Source organism: Eulemur rufifrons, chromosome 3, assembly GCF_041146395.1.
Source record: "Eulemur rufifrons isolate Redbay chromosome 3, OSU_ERuf_1, whole genome shotgun sequence".
Lineage (NCBI taxonomy): Eukaryota > Metazoa > Chordata > Mammalia > Primates > Lemuridae > Eulemur > Eulemur rufifrons.
The window spans coordinates 49,951,602-49,966,577 of record NC_090985.1 but is presented as its reverse complement, the minus strand read 5'-3'; the positions used below and the strand labels follow the sequence as shown (position 1 = coordinate 49,966,577).

General features: G+C 32.0%; 1 protein-coding gene across 3 annotated transcripts in view; it reads right to left on the bottom strand.

Annotated features, from left to right (window-relative positions):
* Positions 1-7,237: 7,237 nt before the first annotated feature.
* Positions 7,238-14,976, bottom strand: part of CSMD3 (CUB and Sushi multiple domains 3) — a 1,111,380-nt gene continuing 1,103,641 nt past the window's right edge. For all 3 annotated transcript variants that reach the window (XM_069466068.1, XM_069466069.1, XM_069466070.1), the window contains 3 exons: positions 12,869-12,956; positions 10,711-10,846; positions 7,238-7,397 (listed from right to left, as the gene is read on the bottom strand). In XM_069466068.1, the coding sequence (XP_069322169.1) occupies positions 7,238-7,397; positions 10,711-10,846; positions 12,869-12,956 (384 nt within the window). The remainder of the gene's footprint in view (positions 7,398-10,710; positions 10,847-12,868; positions 12,957-14,976) is intronic.

Sequence of the window (14,976 nt, the reverse complement as noted above, 5' to 3'; positions counted from 1 at the left end):
CACTACACTCAAATTGTTTCCTGATATATCAATCACATTGGAACCAATTTGACAATTGATACAAGTATTATTATAGAACTATTAATTTTGCCATTTTTAATTTTTTTAGATGTTAAATTTATCTTGTGAACAAATTCACTTTGTTAATTCTTAGAGGTTTTTAAAGTTAACATTAACTTTTCATACTTTTTACGGATTACATATCAGTTTGACTTTCACTCTCCAAATACTTGCCTACATTATTGTTACTTGCACACTGTCAGTCATGTTCTGAGCGCTGGAAATTTAATTGCAATTTAAACAATAAGATATTGCTGGAGCCCATTATTAAAATAGTGTATCAAATCCTTTATATATGAAAATTTGAAGCACACATTCCCAAAACAAATGTTGTTAGAATTTGCTATTAACAGTATCATATGGCGAGTAGGGGTGGAGGGACATATGAACACCAAAAAGGCCTTTAAAAAAAGAAACCACTTATTAAGTTACTGGATGAATAGCACAGTTTCTACCTTTTTATACTTCCAAGAAATATTTTAAAGTGTCACATATGGCTTGCAATTAGTTACATAGCACAATTAAAGGTAAAAGTACTTCAAAAACATCTTAGTAATAGAAAATACAATGTAAAATAAAGTTAAATTGGATAGTGTAATTGCTTTAAGGAAAATGAGGTTCATTAACTCCATAGGCTTGAAGAAATAATAATAAAAGAGCAAACTTCTGGTCTAGTCTTTTTTTTTTTAAGGTTTTAAAACGTTCTATAAAGTAAAATATCTGCTACAATAGTTATTTGAAGAAATATTTCTTTTGTAAGCTATATAGAAAAATATAAAAATAATGAGTAAGATTCTCTTTAGTACTTTAGTAACATTTTTAGAGGAAGTTTCATTTTCAAGGAAAAATATTATCTGGTCAATAGTCTTATTCTGGGCAATTTTGATGCAATACAAACAAAAAAAGAAAATGAAATATATATTATAGATATTTGACAAAAATCATCTATTATTAAGCAAATTAATCTTTTTTATTAAATTTTTAAATTATTTAGACAATTTACTTTGTATAAATATTACTTCTTTGAATCCTAGAGGTTTTCTTAGTTTAAAAGTCTTAAGACATTTTCAAACAATTTTGATTTTTTTTAACTCAACTATCATCGATTGTCTATATAGCACATTTCATGTGAGTGTCTTCTAAATTCAGGCTCTTCAACTATCACTTTTGAGTCTTCCAAGCAAAGTTATCAGCAAAGTAAAATCTAATTTTAAAGTTTCATGCTATTTTTTATTTAAAACTATTATTTTTATAATAAAATTAACATATATGCAGTCAGGAAAAATGAAAAAAATTAAAATCACACTTCTGATAATATCTGACTATTTACATTTTATTGTTTGCTTCAAAATATTTGTGTTTGTGTACATGTGTACTTGGGATAGAAAGGGAGAGAGAAACAGAGAGACGAGTGGTTTTTGTTTTAAATATTTAAATATTGAAGTCTTCTCCATGTTGTTAAACTTTTAACATAATCTTTAATAATTAGTTATAAATGTATTGTGATTTCTAATGCAATCTCAGATCAGGGAATACTTACGTTGCTCACACATTGGTGACTAGTGATATATTTTTCACCATATACAAACAATGCATGATTAGAAAAGCCATATCAAATAACCATCTCTGATTATTTCCTTTGGATAACATATTAAAAGTAGAATTACTAGACCAAAAGGAATACTGATTTTCCCCATTCAGTGCATAGCATATCATTAAATATAAATTTGACATTTATCTCATTGTCTTACTGAATTCATTTCTATTGAAATTGTGTATGCCTTTCTTTTTCAGTTAAACTGCAAGTGATATTTTACAGATAAAACATCTATTGATAAAGATTCCTAAAGAAACATATACATATGAAATAAAAAGTAAAACATACATAACCTATTTTGAATAGCCTATGATCATTTTATCAAGAATTGTCCAAGTTCTCTATGATGTTAAATTGAACTTATATGCAGTTTTCAATGTAATTAATTCCATCAAATTCTGAATATTCTGAAAATATATATTGATGCCACATAACCAAATCATTTTTATACCCCTTAATTATTAGACTAAAATAAGAGGGTAGAATCTCATTCAATGGACTAAAATTTGTTAAATTTCTCTGATTCATGAAAGTTAATTTTAATTAATAGAAAGTGGTAAAAGTATGAAAGCATACAAAGACATACATAGACATCACATAGACTTATTGTGTGGTATCTTACATATACTTTAAGAATGTTTTTATAGCTTGAAAAGATGTCAAGTTATTTCAGGATAAGATCTATGTGTTTCTTATATTTTTACTCTTCTAATATCCATTATACCTCATAGTAGAATAGTGCACATACATTTAAAGTTAGAAAATACTTATGTTAATAAATGAATTGATTAATGACAGTTTACTATGGGACCACTCCTTCCCATTATGGATTTATCCTTAGAGTTCATTGACTTTATGCTGGTATTTGGTAACCAAGGTCCAATTTAAGCACTCCGTTTTTATTGCCAGTAGCACAAGAGAGCAGGCCATGTCTTCCTTCTTCCCTGATCACAGAGTACTTATAAATTCCAACCTTATAAGGAGGGCTCTTAACCTGGTATGCAGATAGATTTAAAAGAGTTTGCTAACTTGAAATGAGAAAAAAATTACGTCTTTTTTCTCACTGATCTTCTAATCAAAATATATTCCCTTTAATCATAAAGTTAGGCAAAAATAATCTCTGATTTTGTCACTAATAAAAATCACACATATTTTCATGTCAAGTGTTATGAACATCTCAAAATATTATTTATGATCACTATTTATCAAAATTACAGAAGTTATTAGCCCTCCTGCTTAATATTTCAGTAGAGAAATGTGTCTATATGGATATATATTAGTATACATGCATTAATGTACATATATTTTATACCTATTTTATTACAATTAATTTCCATTGTGTTTCATTTTATACATTCAAAAACATCATTTTGAAAAGGAGGCTATAGACTTGAAAGAAGTCCTTCAAAGTAGGCTTGCTCTATTGACTTTCTCTTTAATAGCTAAGTGTTAATTGCTTATTGGGATTACAGTGCTGTCATATGATATTCTCCATAAAATATATCTCATTCCAATAATTCCTTCTGCAGATATAAAATCTTAACTCGAGGGTGTGAGGCAGAACTCGCTGAGAAGAAAGGCCTTTGGGTTCCCTCTAATTCATACCATGTATATTGTCCTACGTACTTTTCTACATCTATGTATCTCATTGGCTCTACTACAGCCATGGGCTTGTCCCTATTTTCATAGGTATGCTAACAATTACAAGCAAAGTTTGGGTCTGATGAGAGTTTAAACACAGATTTCTTGTTTTTCATTTTACAATTTATAACTCTGAATTTGAATGTATGGAATTTATACTTTTTTCCAAGACTAATAAAATTATTACCCATGGTACACATGGGGACTTATTAAAAGTTTGAAAAGTATCTGGTAGGTGTTCCTTAGTTTCATTGCTCTGTATACTGAAGAATGAAATCTAATGTCCAGTGGCCATTTCTATTCCCCAGTAACTTTTAAATCTTCTCTTAAATTATTTTGGAACACCAAGTTCGTGGAAGTGATGACAGAAAGATATTTATTAGATTTTACAACATGTATATCTTCTCAGATCAATATTCCTTTTCCCCCAAAGTTATCCTAAAAAAGGAAGGAAATCAATATTTCTTTCAGCCAAAATTCAAACTGCCCATTATAAATTATTTCTTAGTCCCATGTGCTTCCGTAATTTTATAGAACAGATTTTTTTTTTTTACCTCACTTCAACTATGCCTATTTTAAATTTGTAGATATTCACAGATTAATACTTTGACAGGTAATACATTCTCATTGTATTTGAAAGAGTATTATATAGTTATTTTATTGGCTCTTTTAGTCAATGTTATGTCCTTTTTATTTTTCTCACTTGTAAGTGCAAAGGACAGGTAATATAAATCTTGCCCGTTGATCAATTTCTACAATCCCTCTCAGGCTCCACTATCAAGAGACTCTGGGTAAAACCTGGTTTGTCTTTAATGTTCTTATGCTATGGGAAGTGCAACAAGGCTCTTAAGGGTTTTTTTTTTTTTTTTTTTTTTTTAATTTTGAGACAGAGTCTCATGATCTTGACTGGGCTAGAGTGCTGTGGCGTCACCCTAGCTCACAGCAACCTCAAACTCCTGGGCTCAAACGATCCTCCTCCCTCAGCCTCCCAGGTAGCTGGGACTACAGGCATGTGCCCACCGTGCCTGGCTATTTTTTTTCTATTTTTAGTTGTTTGGCTAATTTCTTTCTATTTTTAGTAGAGACGGGGGTCTCACTCTTGCTCAGGCTGGTCTCGAACTCCTGAGCTCAAGCAATCCTCCCTCCTCAGCCTCCCAGAGTGCTAGGATTACAGGCGTGAGCCACCACGCCCAGCCAAGGCTTTTTAAAATTACTTCCACTAAAATTGCTGCTAACTTTTGAGAGAGCAAAGGATAAAAAGGAAAGAAATATAGTAAAAAATTAAATAATAAATGGCTAAGAAGCTAAAGGCATGTAAAAGAAGGAAATAATATTAACAAAAGTATCAGAAGAGAGAAAACGAATTTAAAAGTGGAAGAACAAAAAGGAAAAGGAAAAAAAACACAGAATAAAAATGAAGACAAAGAATAACAAGCAAAAATATAGAATATGTGAAATGAGTGAAAGGTGGAGGTAAAGAAGTTAACAAAGTGACTACAATTATATCAAGAAGTGTTTATTTCTAAAACTAAAGTCCAATAAGCAGAGATAGACTATAAAGGCTAGAGTTTGAGGTTCTGAAATATAAAGACACTGTGTTTTGTGAAAAAGTGTTCTCCAACAAAATTGAACTTAAATAGCTTGTGATTTGAACTTATAGAAACTTAAAAACTTTGCTTAAAACATATGTTTACATGTTCCATTTATTTGTGGAAATCCTACATCCTGGCAAAAATAGATTTGTTTTTGAGTATTACTTTAATGTAGCCATTCAAAAAGATATTGAGTTCATATCTATAAAGCATGCTAAATGTATCCCTATGAAAATATACTACAGAAACATTAGAAATCATGTAAATACATTTAGATAATATTTTAAAAATATTAACATTTAAGGAAATTTCTAAGATGAGGTTCTTATGGTACTATGATATTTACTGGGAATCTAATTTTCTCTAAAAGAATGTTATACTTGAGGATTATATAATATAAAGAAAAAAAACCCATATTTCATTATGTTGCCAACGAAATATATATATAACATGAAGTTTTGGAACTTCTAAAAATACCAAATAAGCATGGGCTGTTTATTCCTCTTACTAACCAGAAGAGTTGTCGATGATTTTGAAAGGAATACACATTTTACAAAAGCAATAATCCATTTTTATTTTGTTTACATTGCACTGAAAATTTACATCATACTTTTACAAAGTTTTTTTCATAAAAATATACTTCTTTACAAAAGTGTATGCATTAATATAAGAGGAGTAGCCAGTTGCAGAAGAAATAATGTTTAAACAAGATCTTAAGTGTATTAACCTTAACATTAATGAACGAATCGTTGTTATTGCAGTCATTTGAATAAACAAGAATAAATAACTGATGGCATAAAATTTAAAACTGCATCCTGTCAGTAGAGTACAATGTTCAGAAAATTGTATGAATTTCCAAAACAATGTATCTCAAAGTGGTTTACAAGAAATTCACTAAATGTTGTAGAGATAGATCCAAGCAGCGCTCCCAGGTGCAATGGTTTCTCTTAGGCACTCTGTCTCATGATACAAAATGTCGAGACTGTTAACAGAGTTATCCATATTTGAAAGGGACAACAACAAAGAGTTCACGCTGGGTACATAATTTTATTCAATGAAGTGAAACATGCTATAAAAGGAAGACAATGGCCTATTAAATAAAAATGCTGGCATTACTGTATGATACAGTTGTAAATGAGCCACCAAAAACTTAACAAATACATATTTTCATTTGACAATGAAAGAAACCTATTTTATCTGAAACCTGCTTTTTAAGAATAAGGGTACAGAAATTTTAAAATATATGAAAATTTGATAAATCCACAACTTTAGGAAACAAATTTATATTGGTGATTTGCAAGACTAATTTTTTTTCAGTCATCACATTTAGAAACTGGACCAAAATATATTTCTAATCATTGTTAGATGAAAGTTAAAAGTGTCAAAATAATATTAAATTTGAAGGCTCAACTGGTAGGATATGTAGATATATCATAAACTAAATACAATGGATTATTAATAAGTTCTATATGGTCTTTCAAAAACATTGAGAAGTAAAGGATGGTAAGTTTGGTGTCTCAGATAACTGCAAAATAATCATTGTTATAGATAATTTTTGCCAGACAAAATGGTTTATAGATGACAAAACATATTGAAGCGAGGAATTAGACACCACCCCATGGCTCACTGAATAATAGTGGTTACTCCATAATGAAGAAATTAGGAGGGTAGCACAGTGACCTTGCCATTTGCAGAAACTATAACAACCAGTCTAAAAAAGAATATCAATATGATACTGAAGAACAAAAAATAGAAGGCATCAAATCAGAGTGGGCAACCTTATCTCTTCTGTGGCATAAATTAGCTCACAAACATTTAAAGTCATGATTCAATCTTAAATAAGGAAAACAATGCCTTGACAAGAATGAATAACTGATAAATTGGTATGAAGTACAGACTTATGGACATAATGTAGCTCAGGACAGTTAAAGAGAAGTCAGTGATCTATTGACTCTTGTAAGTATAGCTCTTATTTTCTACCCTATATCTTTTTTTTTTTAAACCCAGTTCCTCTAATATAGTTTATAAAGCACAGAAATACTGATAGTGGATGCTCCTCCAATATATGCAAATAAGTTTATGTTTTAGAATAATCTCCTTTTTAAAAAAAGCAAATAAACTGTGAGTAAGCACTCTCAGAGTGCAGCCGAATTTCTGTAAAACTCTCCATGGTAAACATGAAGAATTATGGTCCAGTTTATGAAAAAACACTCTTCTCTATCATTCCTCAGGAAAAGGTGACCCAGCATGTCCTGAAAAGTGTGCTTTAATTGGTTTAGCAGTGAACTAAATGTGCACTGTTTTGTGTGTCGATTTCCAAACTTCCAAAGAAGGCAATGTTGCCTCGTTATACCATTGTGCAAACCGTGTTCAAGTTGGGATCAAATCGTACTGCCTTTCCTTCCACTGACTTCGCATTGGTGTCATACATGGGATTTTCAAAAGCTGCTTGGCCATTGTTATTTTCATGAACTGAACATCCTGTATACTGTGTTTTGGGTGCAGTCCTGTTGATGAGAACATTGATTAGCTATGTGTTAACTTTCTTCCAGAAATAGCAGACTAGGGCTCAAACATAACATACTTGAGTTATCATGGATAATGTAGCTTAAAAATATTAGTTGAGAAGTTATAAACTCAATAAATCAAACTTGAACAATTTACTTATTACTTTTAAATCCTAGTTACTTTTAGTATTTTTTTTTATTTCAGCATATTATGGAGCTATAAATGTTTAGATTACATATATTGCCTTTGCCCACCCAAGTCAGAGCTTCAAGAGTGTCCATCCTCCAGATGGTGTGCACCACACCCATTAAGTGTGAATATACCCATCCCCTCCTCCCCACTCCCACCTGCCCAACACCCAGTGAATGTTGCTACTATATGTGCACGTAAGTGTTCGTCAGTTAATATCAATTTGATTGTAAGTACATGTGGTGCTTGTTTTTCTATTATTGTGATACTCTACTTAGTAGAATGGGCTCCAGCTGTATCCAGGGTAATACAAGAGGTGCTAGATCACCATTATATTTTGTGGCTGAGTAGAACTCCATGGTATACATATACCACATTTTATTAATCCATTTATGTATTGATAGGCACTGGAGTTGTTTCCACATCTTTGCAATTGTGAATTGTGCTGCTATAAGCATTGGAATGCAGATGTCTTTTTTATAGAATGTCTTTTGTACCTTTGGGAAGATGCCCAGTAATGAGATTGCTGGATCAAATGGTAGTTCTACTTGTAGCTCTTTGAGGTATCTCCATATTACTTTCCACAGGGGTGGACTAGTTTGCAATCCCACCAGCAGTATATGAGTGTTCACTTACAGATAACACATATTTATATACAGCACTGATATGACTAATATAAATAAATAATATGGGTTTTATTATAATTTTCCTTATGAAATAATAAATTATGACTTATCATGTATAATATAAATAAATGAGAATAATGATGGTGAATTTAAATCTCATTACTATTTATTCATTCATTGTCAAATATTTACTGAACATCTATTATGTCCCAGTCATGATTCTAGGCATTGGCTATATAATTTTTTTTAAAAAAGCATACAAACTCTTTACTCTCATGGAGCTCACATTGTAGTGATAGAAAACAATAACTAAATTAAAAATAAATAAAACAAAAAATAGTAAGTAATGAGAATTCATTATGATGAAAAGGAAAATGGTTCATATAAGAAGTAACTAGGAGCCACTTTAGGAGAGTTAATAAGAACAAGCTTCTCTTAGGAAGTAAAATTTAATCTGAGACCTGAAGGATAAGGGGTTAGTTCTGCATGAAGGAGAAGGGATTCCATGAATAGTAGACAATTGATGCTGAAGCCTATTGTGCAAAAATATGTGGAATATCCATAAAACACAAATACTGAATTTGATTTTTAAAATGATATCCATTAGAGCAGGCAAATTCAAAAACTCAAAGAAGAAACGACTATACTAATATTCAAGTCATGAAAATAGTTCCCAAAGAGTTACTGATAATTAAACATTTGCCTTTAGTTAACCCAACACATAGAGTCTAGGTTGACTGGTGTAGGTTGCTGGTCTTGAATTCCTGTTTCATTTCTTTATTTCTCCCGCTTTGACTAATGCTAATCTAGTTTCTCTTTCCCACATTTCATTGTATAATTGTATCAATTATATAATTGAGATACAACGCCACATACACTAGGATGGCTATAAAAAAAAAGCAAATAAAGAAAACTCAAAAACCAGAAAATAACAAATGTTGGTGAGAATGTGGAGAAAGTGGAACCCTCACACATTGCTGGCAGGCTTGTAAAATGGTGCAGGTACTATGGAAAACAGCTTGGTGGTTAGTAAGTTAAACATAGAATTACCATATAACCCAGCAATTTCATTTCTGAGTATATAGCCAAAAGAATTGAAAACAAGTTTTCAAACAAAAACTTGTATACAAATGTGTACAGTAACACTACTCATAATAGTCAAAAGGTAGAAATAACCCAAATGTCTATCAACTGGATTGAATGAATGGATACTTTCAAACAAAACATTGTATATCTATACAATGGACTATTTATTCAGCCATATAAAGGAATGAAGTACTGATGCACACTATAATATGGATGTAATATGAAAAATTTCTGCTAAGTTTAAGAAGCCATGCACAAAATGTCACATATTATATGATTGCATTTATATGAAATATTCAGAATAAGCAAACCAAATGAGGCATATTCATAGTTGTTTGAGTCTGAGTAAAGGAAATGAGAAGTGACTACTTAATGAGTATGGAATTTCCTTTTGGGGTTTGGGGGTGATGAAAATGTTCTGGGATTATACTGCATTGATGGCTGTATGACATTGTGAATGTACTAAATGCCACTGAATTATATACTTTAAAATGGCTTAAATGGTGAGTTTTATGTTATATGCATTTTTCCACATTAAAAAAGTTGACATAGCTTGTTTTATGAATAAATGTAGTGATGATTATTCTTTATCTATTAATAAAATATATTAGCCAGACCTAAACAACAGCTAATTCACACTCACTATAAATTTATATAATATTAAATAAATCATTCTTAGTTATTTCAGGCTGACACAAATTAAAAACATCACTTTTGGAAAAAAACATATTTAAGTAATAACAATTTTAATTATCTGGTTACCTACATATATTTTTCTTGATAAGGTATTGTCCCAAATAGTGAAGAATTACATAGTAAAGCTCTCATCAGGATGATATCATGGGTGAAGTAAATAGGATCTACTAATACTATGTATAGTCATATACCAGATACATCACAAATATAACATAGTAATTGTATAATCATCAAAGAAACAGAAGATGAACGAGAGGAATAGAGCATTTTACCATCTGTCTTCCTGGGCAAAATCAGTCAGTATTGTCATGTGAACTGAGAGGTTTGGATATAAGCTTCTTCCGAGTTTTCTAAATAAATCTGGAAGGTGATATCATTTCTCCTTTAAACCTTAACCTAGATTTTCTATCTCTAAAGTCTCATTATGGATCATGTAAAAATAAATTGTATAATTAGTTCTATATTAGGAAATCGACAGGAAAAAGAAAAAGGGTTAAACTGAATGCTTGTGCAGTATAACAAAACAATTTTGTTACGTGTATCTGGTGTTGCCGGGGTGGGCAGGAGAAGTAAGTTTTTCAACAACTGTGGCAACAGTTAACACACAGTCAACAACCCTCCAAAAAATGGAAATTAGGATTTGAATTAGAGCAGTAGAAATAATATGAAAGACAGATTTGGGAAACATTTTGTAGTTAAAAATTAATAAACTTACCTTTGTTTATAAAGATAAAATCCAAATCCTGCAAATATAAGTGCAAAAAAAGGCACAAGAATAGCAATGGCCACAGAACTACTATTTGTACCATGAGGCTGATTCGAAGAATTTGAACCTTCTGACATATTCAGACCTATAAAATAAAAAAGGATTATAAATACAAAACCAACTTTATTTTATTATAATTGATTTCTGCTTTTATGAACCAATTAATTTCTTCTACTCTTAAGGTATCTATTTGGAAATGTACAAAGCAAGCACACATAATTCATGAAACTCCTTCAACTCATTTTTACACATTTTTGCACAATGCATATCATGTATAAGATATTTTTCCAAGAAAGAATACAGACTAAAAAATAAGCAGAGTTTCTGAAGTGAGGAGTTTATACAATAATGGGAAGATGTATAGAGACACTAACAGGTGTTTACATAAAGCATGAAGTAATGGTCAATGTCCTTTACAAAGAGGAGTAATTCTGGAGGATATACAATGTAGTCTTGGCTTTGAGGAATCAGTAGAACAACAAATGAAGAAGGAAGCAGGATCATTACAAGTCTAGAAATGGGAAGGCAAGTGGCTTATGTTGGGGATGTGACAAGCATTGACATGTGGTAGGAGTAGGAGGCTAAAATAACAAATTATGGCTAGATTCTGAAAGGGAATAAATACCACTCTAAAGAGCACAAACTTACTACCCACTTCAGGCAGGGGTAAATGAAGGTGTTTAGAAATAAAAGACCCAGTGATAAGACATGAGATTTAGAACAGTGACTAGGGCAGGATGGACTTGAGAGAGCATAGTCTGGAAACAGGTATGGTTAAAAGGTTGGAACAGCAACCCAGATAAAAAAGGAAATTAAAATTTGAACTAGAGTCCTAGGAAGAGCAAGAAAAGATAGATCTGAGGAACATTCATAGTTAAAGCTAACAGAACTGGTTTGTGTGGAAGAAAGAGGTAAGGAGGCACAGGGTTAGAAGTGTCTACTTGTAGCTGAGAGGATGGTGATGGTATTGGCAGAGTTAAAAAATGAGAAAAATTAGCGATGTTGGCACAGAGATGGGAGAAGAGGAAATAGCTCCTTTTTCTGTAGGTTCTGTTTTAGATGTGTAGTGTTAGAGACACTTTGGGGAATATTCTATGAGAATATTCTACACTCAATAACACAACTAACTGTGTTAATGTACCATGCTAATGAGTGTTTTATTTTGTTTTTAAAACACAATTTTAGGGAGACATTATATGAAATGACATCTTGTTATTATTGTTCATTTAGAGAAAATTAATTTCCCTTTATTATAAACAATTATATTCAACTAAACCACACCTTTGTCCAGGTTAAAAAAAAAAAGTACCTTATTTTGTACCTTATTTTTCCAGTGACTCAGTGTATTTATGAAAAGTTCAAAGTAATGATTTTTAAAGATAAATATCAAATAGTAGTTCTTAGAGCGTGAAATTATTCTTTAAGTGTCCATGTCATGATGTAATAATGGAACACAGTATACCTTAAGAGAATTATACACCAAAAGCTATTTATAAATACATTCTAGCAAAACCATTAAATGTTTTCACACACACACACACACACACACACACACACACATATATACAGAAAAGTTGGAAACAAGAATGACAAAACCCTGTGCCTTCTACCACAGAAAATTTCCATATTTGAAGAGTACCAGGTTCCCAACGGGGCCCATTCCTCAAAGTTATTTTCCCTTTCCAGACCCTATGAGTTTCTCAAAATGCCACTACATTTTCAGAAGAGTAAGAAAATTGCAACAATATTCAAACTGAAGAGAAGTATTACAGTTATCATGAGATAAGATAAAATAATTTACAGTTTAATATTTCCTTTTTTATCTATATCATTTTTTCTACTTTTTATTTGCTTAAGGGCAAGACAGTTTGTCACATTTATTAGAAATGTGATGAAAACCTACACACTGTACTGAATTGGTACATAAAGAACCAATAGTTTGAAGAATGTGATTATTTAAAAGGGCTATCAAATGTATCAATGTATAGTCCTGACAATGCAGAATTCAAAATGTAGTAACTGTGCCTAATGTACAGAATCCACTCTCTTTTCTTATGCTGTCTGGAGTAATAAAGGAACTTCATGGAAATCAAAATGAATACATTACCCAGTCTTTGTAGTCCAAATTGTCCATAATCCTTGCCTTGAATAAATCCTTGAAATACATAGGTAGCTCCATCAGGCTCAGCAGAAACCTAAAAATGTTTTAAAGTTTGAATAAATCTGAATAATGGCCATAGCTATATTTTCCCAGCCTTAATAAATATTCAATTTTACTCTGAAATGGATATTATCCCAAGTTCCTCTCTTTGATATCTTTCTGCTATTGTAAAACACAGCACGTTGTGTACATTTCCCATCACTAAAAGCAAAAGTAAATTTTCCAATTTTAAATAATTATGGTGTTGAAAAAAGGGAGTGGCTATTAATATAATGATATGAATATATAGATTTCTTTTAGGCTAAAACACCTTTTGTAAAAGAAAAAGTAATGATGTAATGAAACAGACTGAGGCAAATGATCAATTAAGAATCAAACTCTAAAAATACTGTACTTTGTAAATGAGGTTATTGTTCCACATGTGTGTATTCCTCCTGCCTCTCCCACCAGCCTTTGTGGAAAGAGTACACTCCCTATGTCAGTCAGTTGGGCATGGCCTTGTGACTTGCTCTGGCCAGCAGAACGTGGGTGGGATTGCCCCAATAGTTCAGTTGCAAGCTTAGGTCTTAAGAGACATAAAATATGCCATTATACCAACTGAAAGAAAGCTAGTCACAAAAGACCACATATTATATGATTCTATTCATATGAAAGTCTGGAACAAGAAAATTTACAGAGACAGAAAATAAATTAGTGGTTGTTTAGGGTTGGGGTGAAGATGAGGAGGGGTAGAGGGGGTGATAGCTAAAGGCTGTGGAGCTCCTTTCTGAGGTGACGAGAATGTTCCAAAATCAGCTATGGTGATGATGACACATACCTTTGCATATAGTAAAAACCACTGAATTGTACACTTTAAATGGATGAATTGTAGGACATGTGAATTATATTTAAATTGAGCTTCTAAAAAACAGGCATATGTCAATATATTTGAGCTTATTTCAGAACAACATGCCCCACTGAGAGCTTCTGACTTCGGGCAAGGAAAGAACATGCTCCAGGTGGCTGACCCTCCAGCCTCAGCGCCAGGAAGAGACAATGAGACGCAGAGCAGACCTGAACTTGATACCACAGCCTCTAGCAGAGGCTCCACAGATAACCCCTGACACATGAGAAAGAACTAAATACTTATTGTTTGACCCTGAGATTTCCTGGCTATGTCTGATGCTGTAAATGCTAACTACTACATGCACCTTGCATTTGCATAAAATCCTATATTTAAAAAATACTTTACATAAATAATGTCATTTGATCTCATAGGTTAAAAATAAGGATTGATACATTTTGGTGACCCACATAATTAACTGGTAATGTGAATTTACCCTGAAGTTTGTGCCTACTAATGTCAATTAGGGACCTAAGTGTGTTGTCCCCAACACCCAGGCTGCGGACCAGTTCCTAACAGACTACAACCTGTTAGGAACAGGACCACACAGGAGGAGGTGAGTGACCAGAAACCTAGCAAAGCATCATCTGTATTTACAGCCGCTCCCCATTGTTGGCATCACTCCCTGAACTCTGCCTCCTGTCAGATCTGTCACTGTCTCCCATCCCCCCCGCATCTCCCCCATGCATCTAGTTGCAGGAAAACAAGCTGAGGGTTCCTACTGATTCTGCATTATGATGACTTGTATAATTATTTCATTATATATTACAAAGTAATAATAGAAATAAAGTATACAATAAATGTAATTCACTTGAATCATCCTGAAACCATCCTCTCCCTCCCTGATTAGCAGAAAAATTGTCTTCCATGAAACCAGTCCCTTGTGCCAAAAAGGTTGGAGACCATTGACCTAAGTCATGTATGTTATTATAAAAGTAGTAAAAAACTTGAATCGTCACCCAAAAGCAAAGTATATCAAACCACTCATGAAAGTCTGACATTTCACAAACAAGTGAATTATTTCTTATTATCAACATCATACCATGGGCATGGCCATTTTAAAAAATGAAATAGTTCTGAAGAGAATAGCTCAAACTCTAGTATTTTAATGAATAAATTCATTTTCTTTCCTATATGAAATAATACAGTTAAAAAATTGAGTGCATTAAAG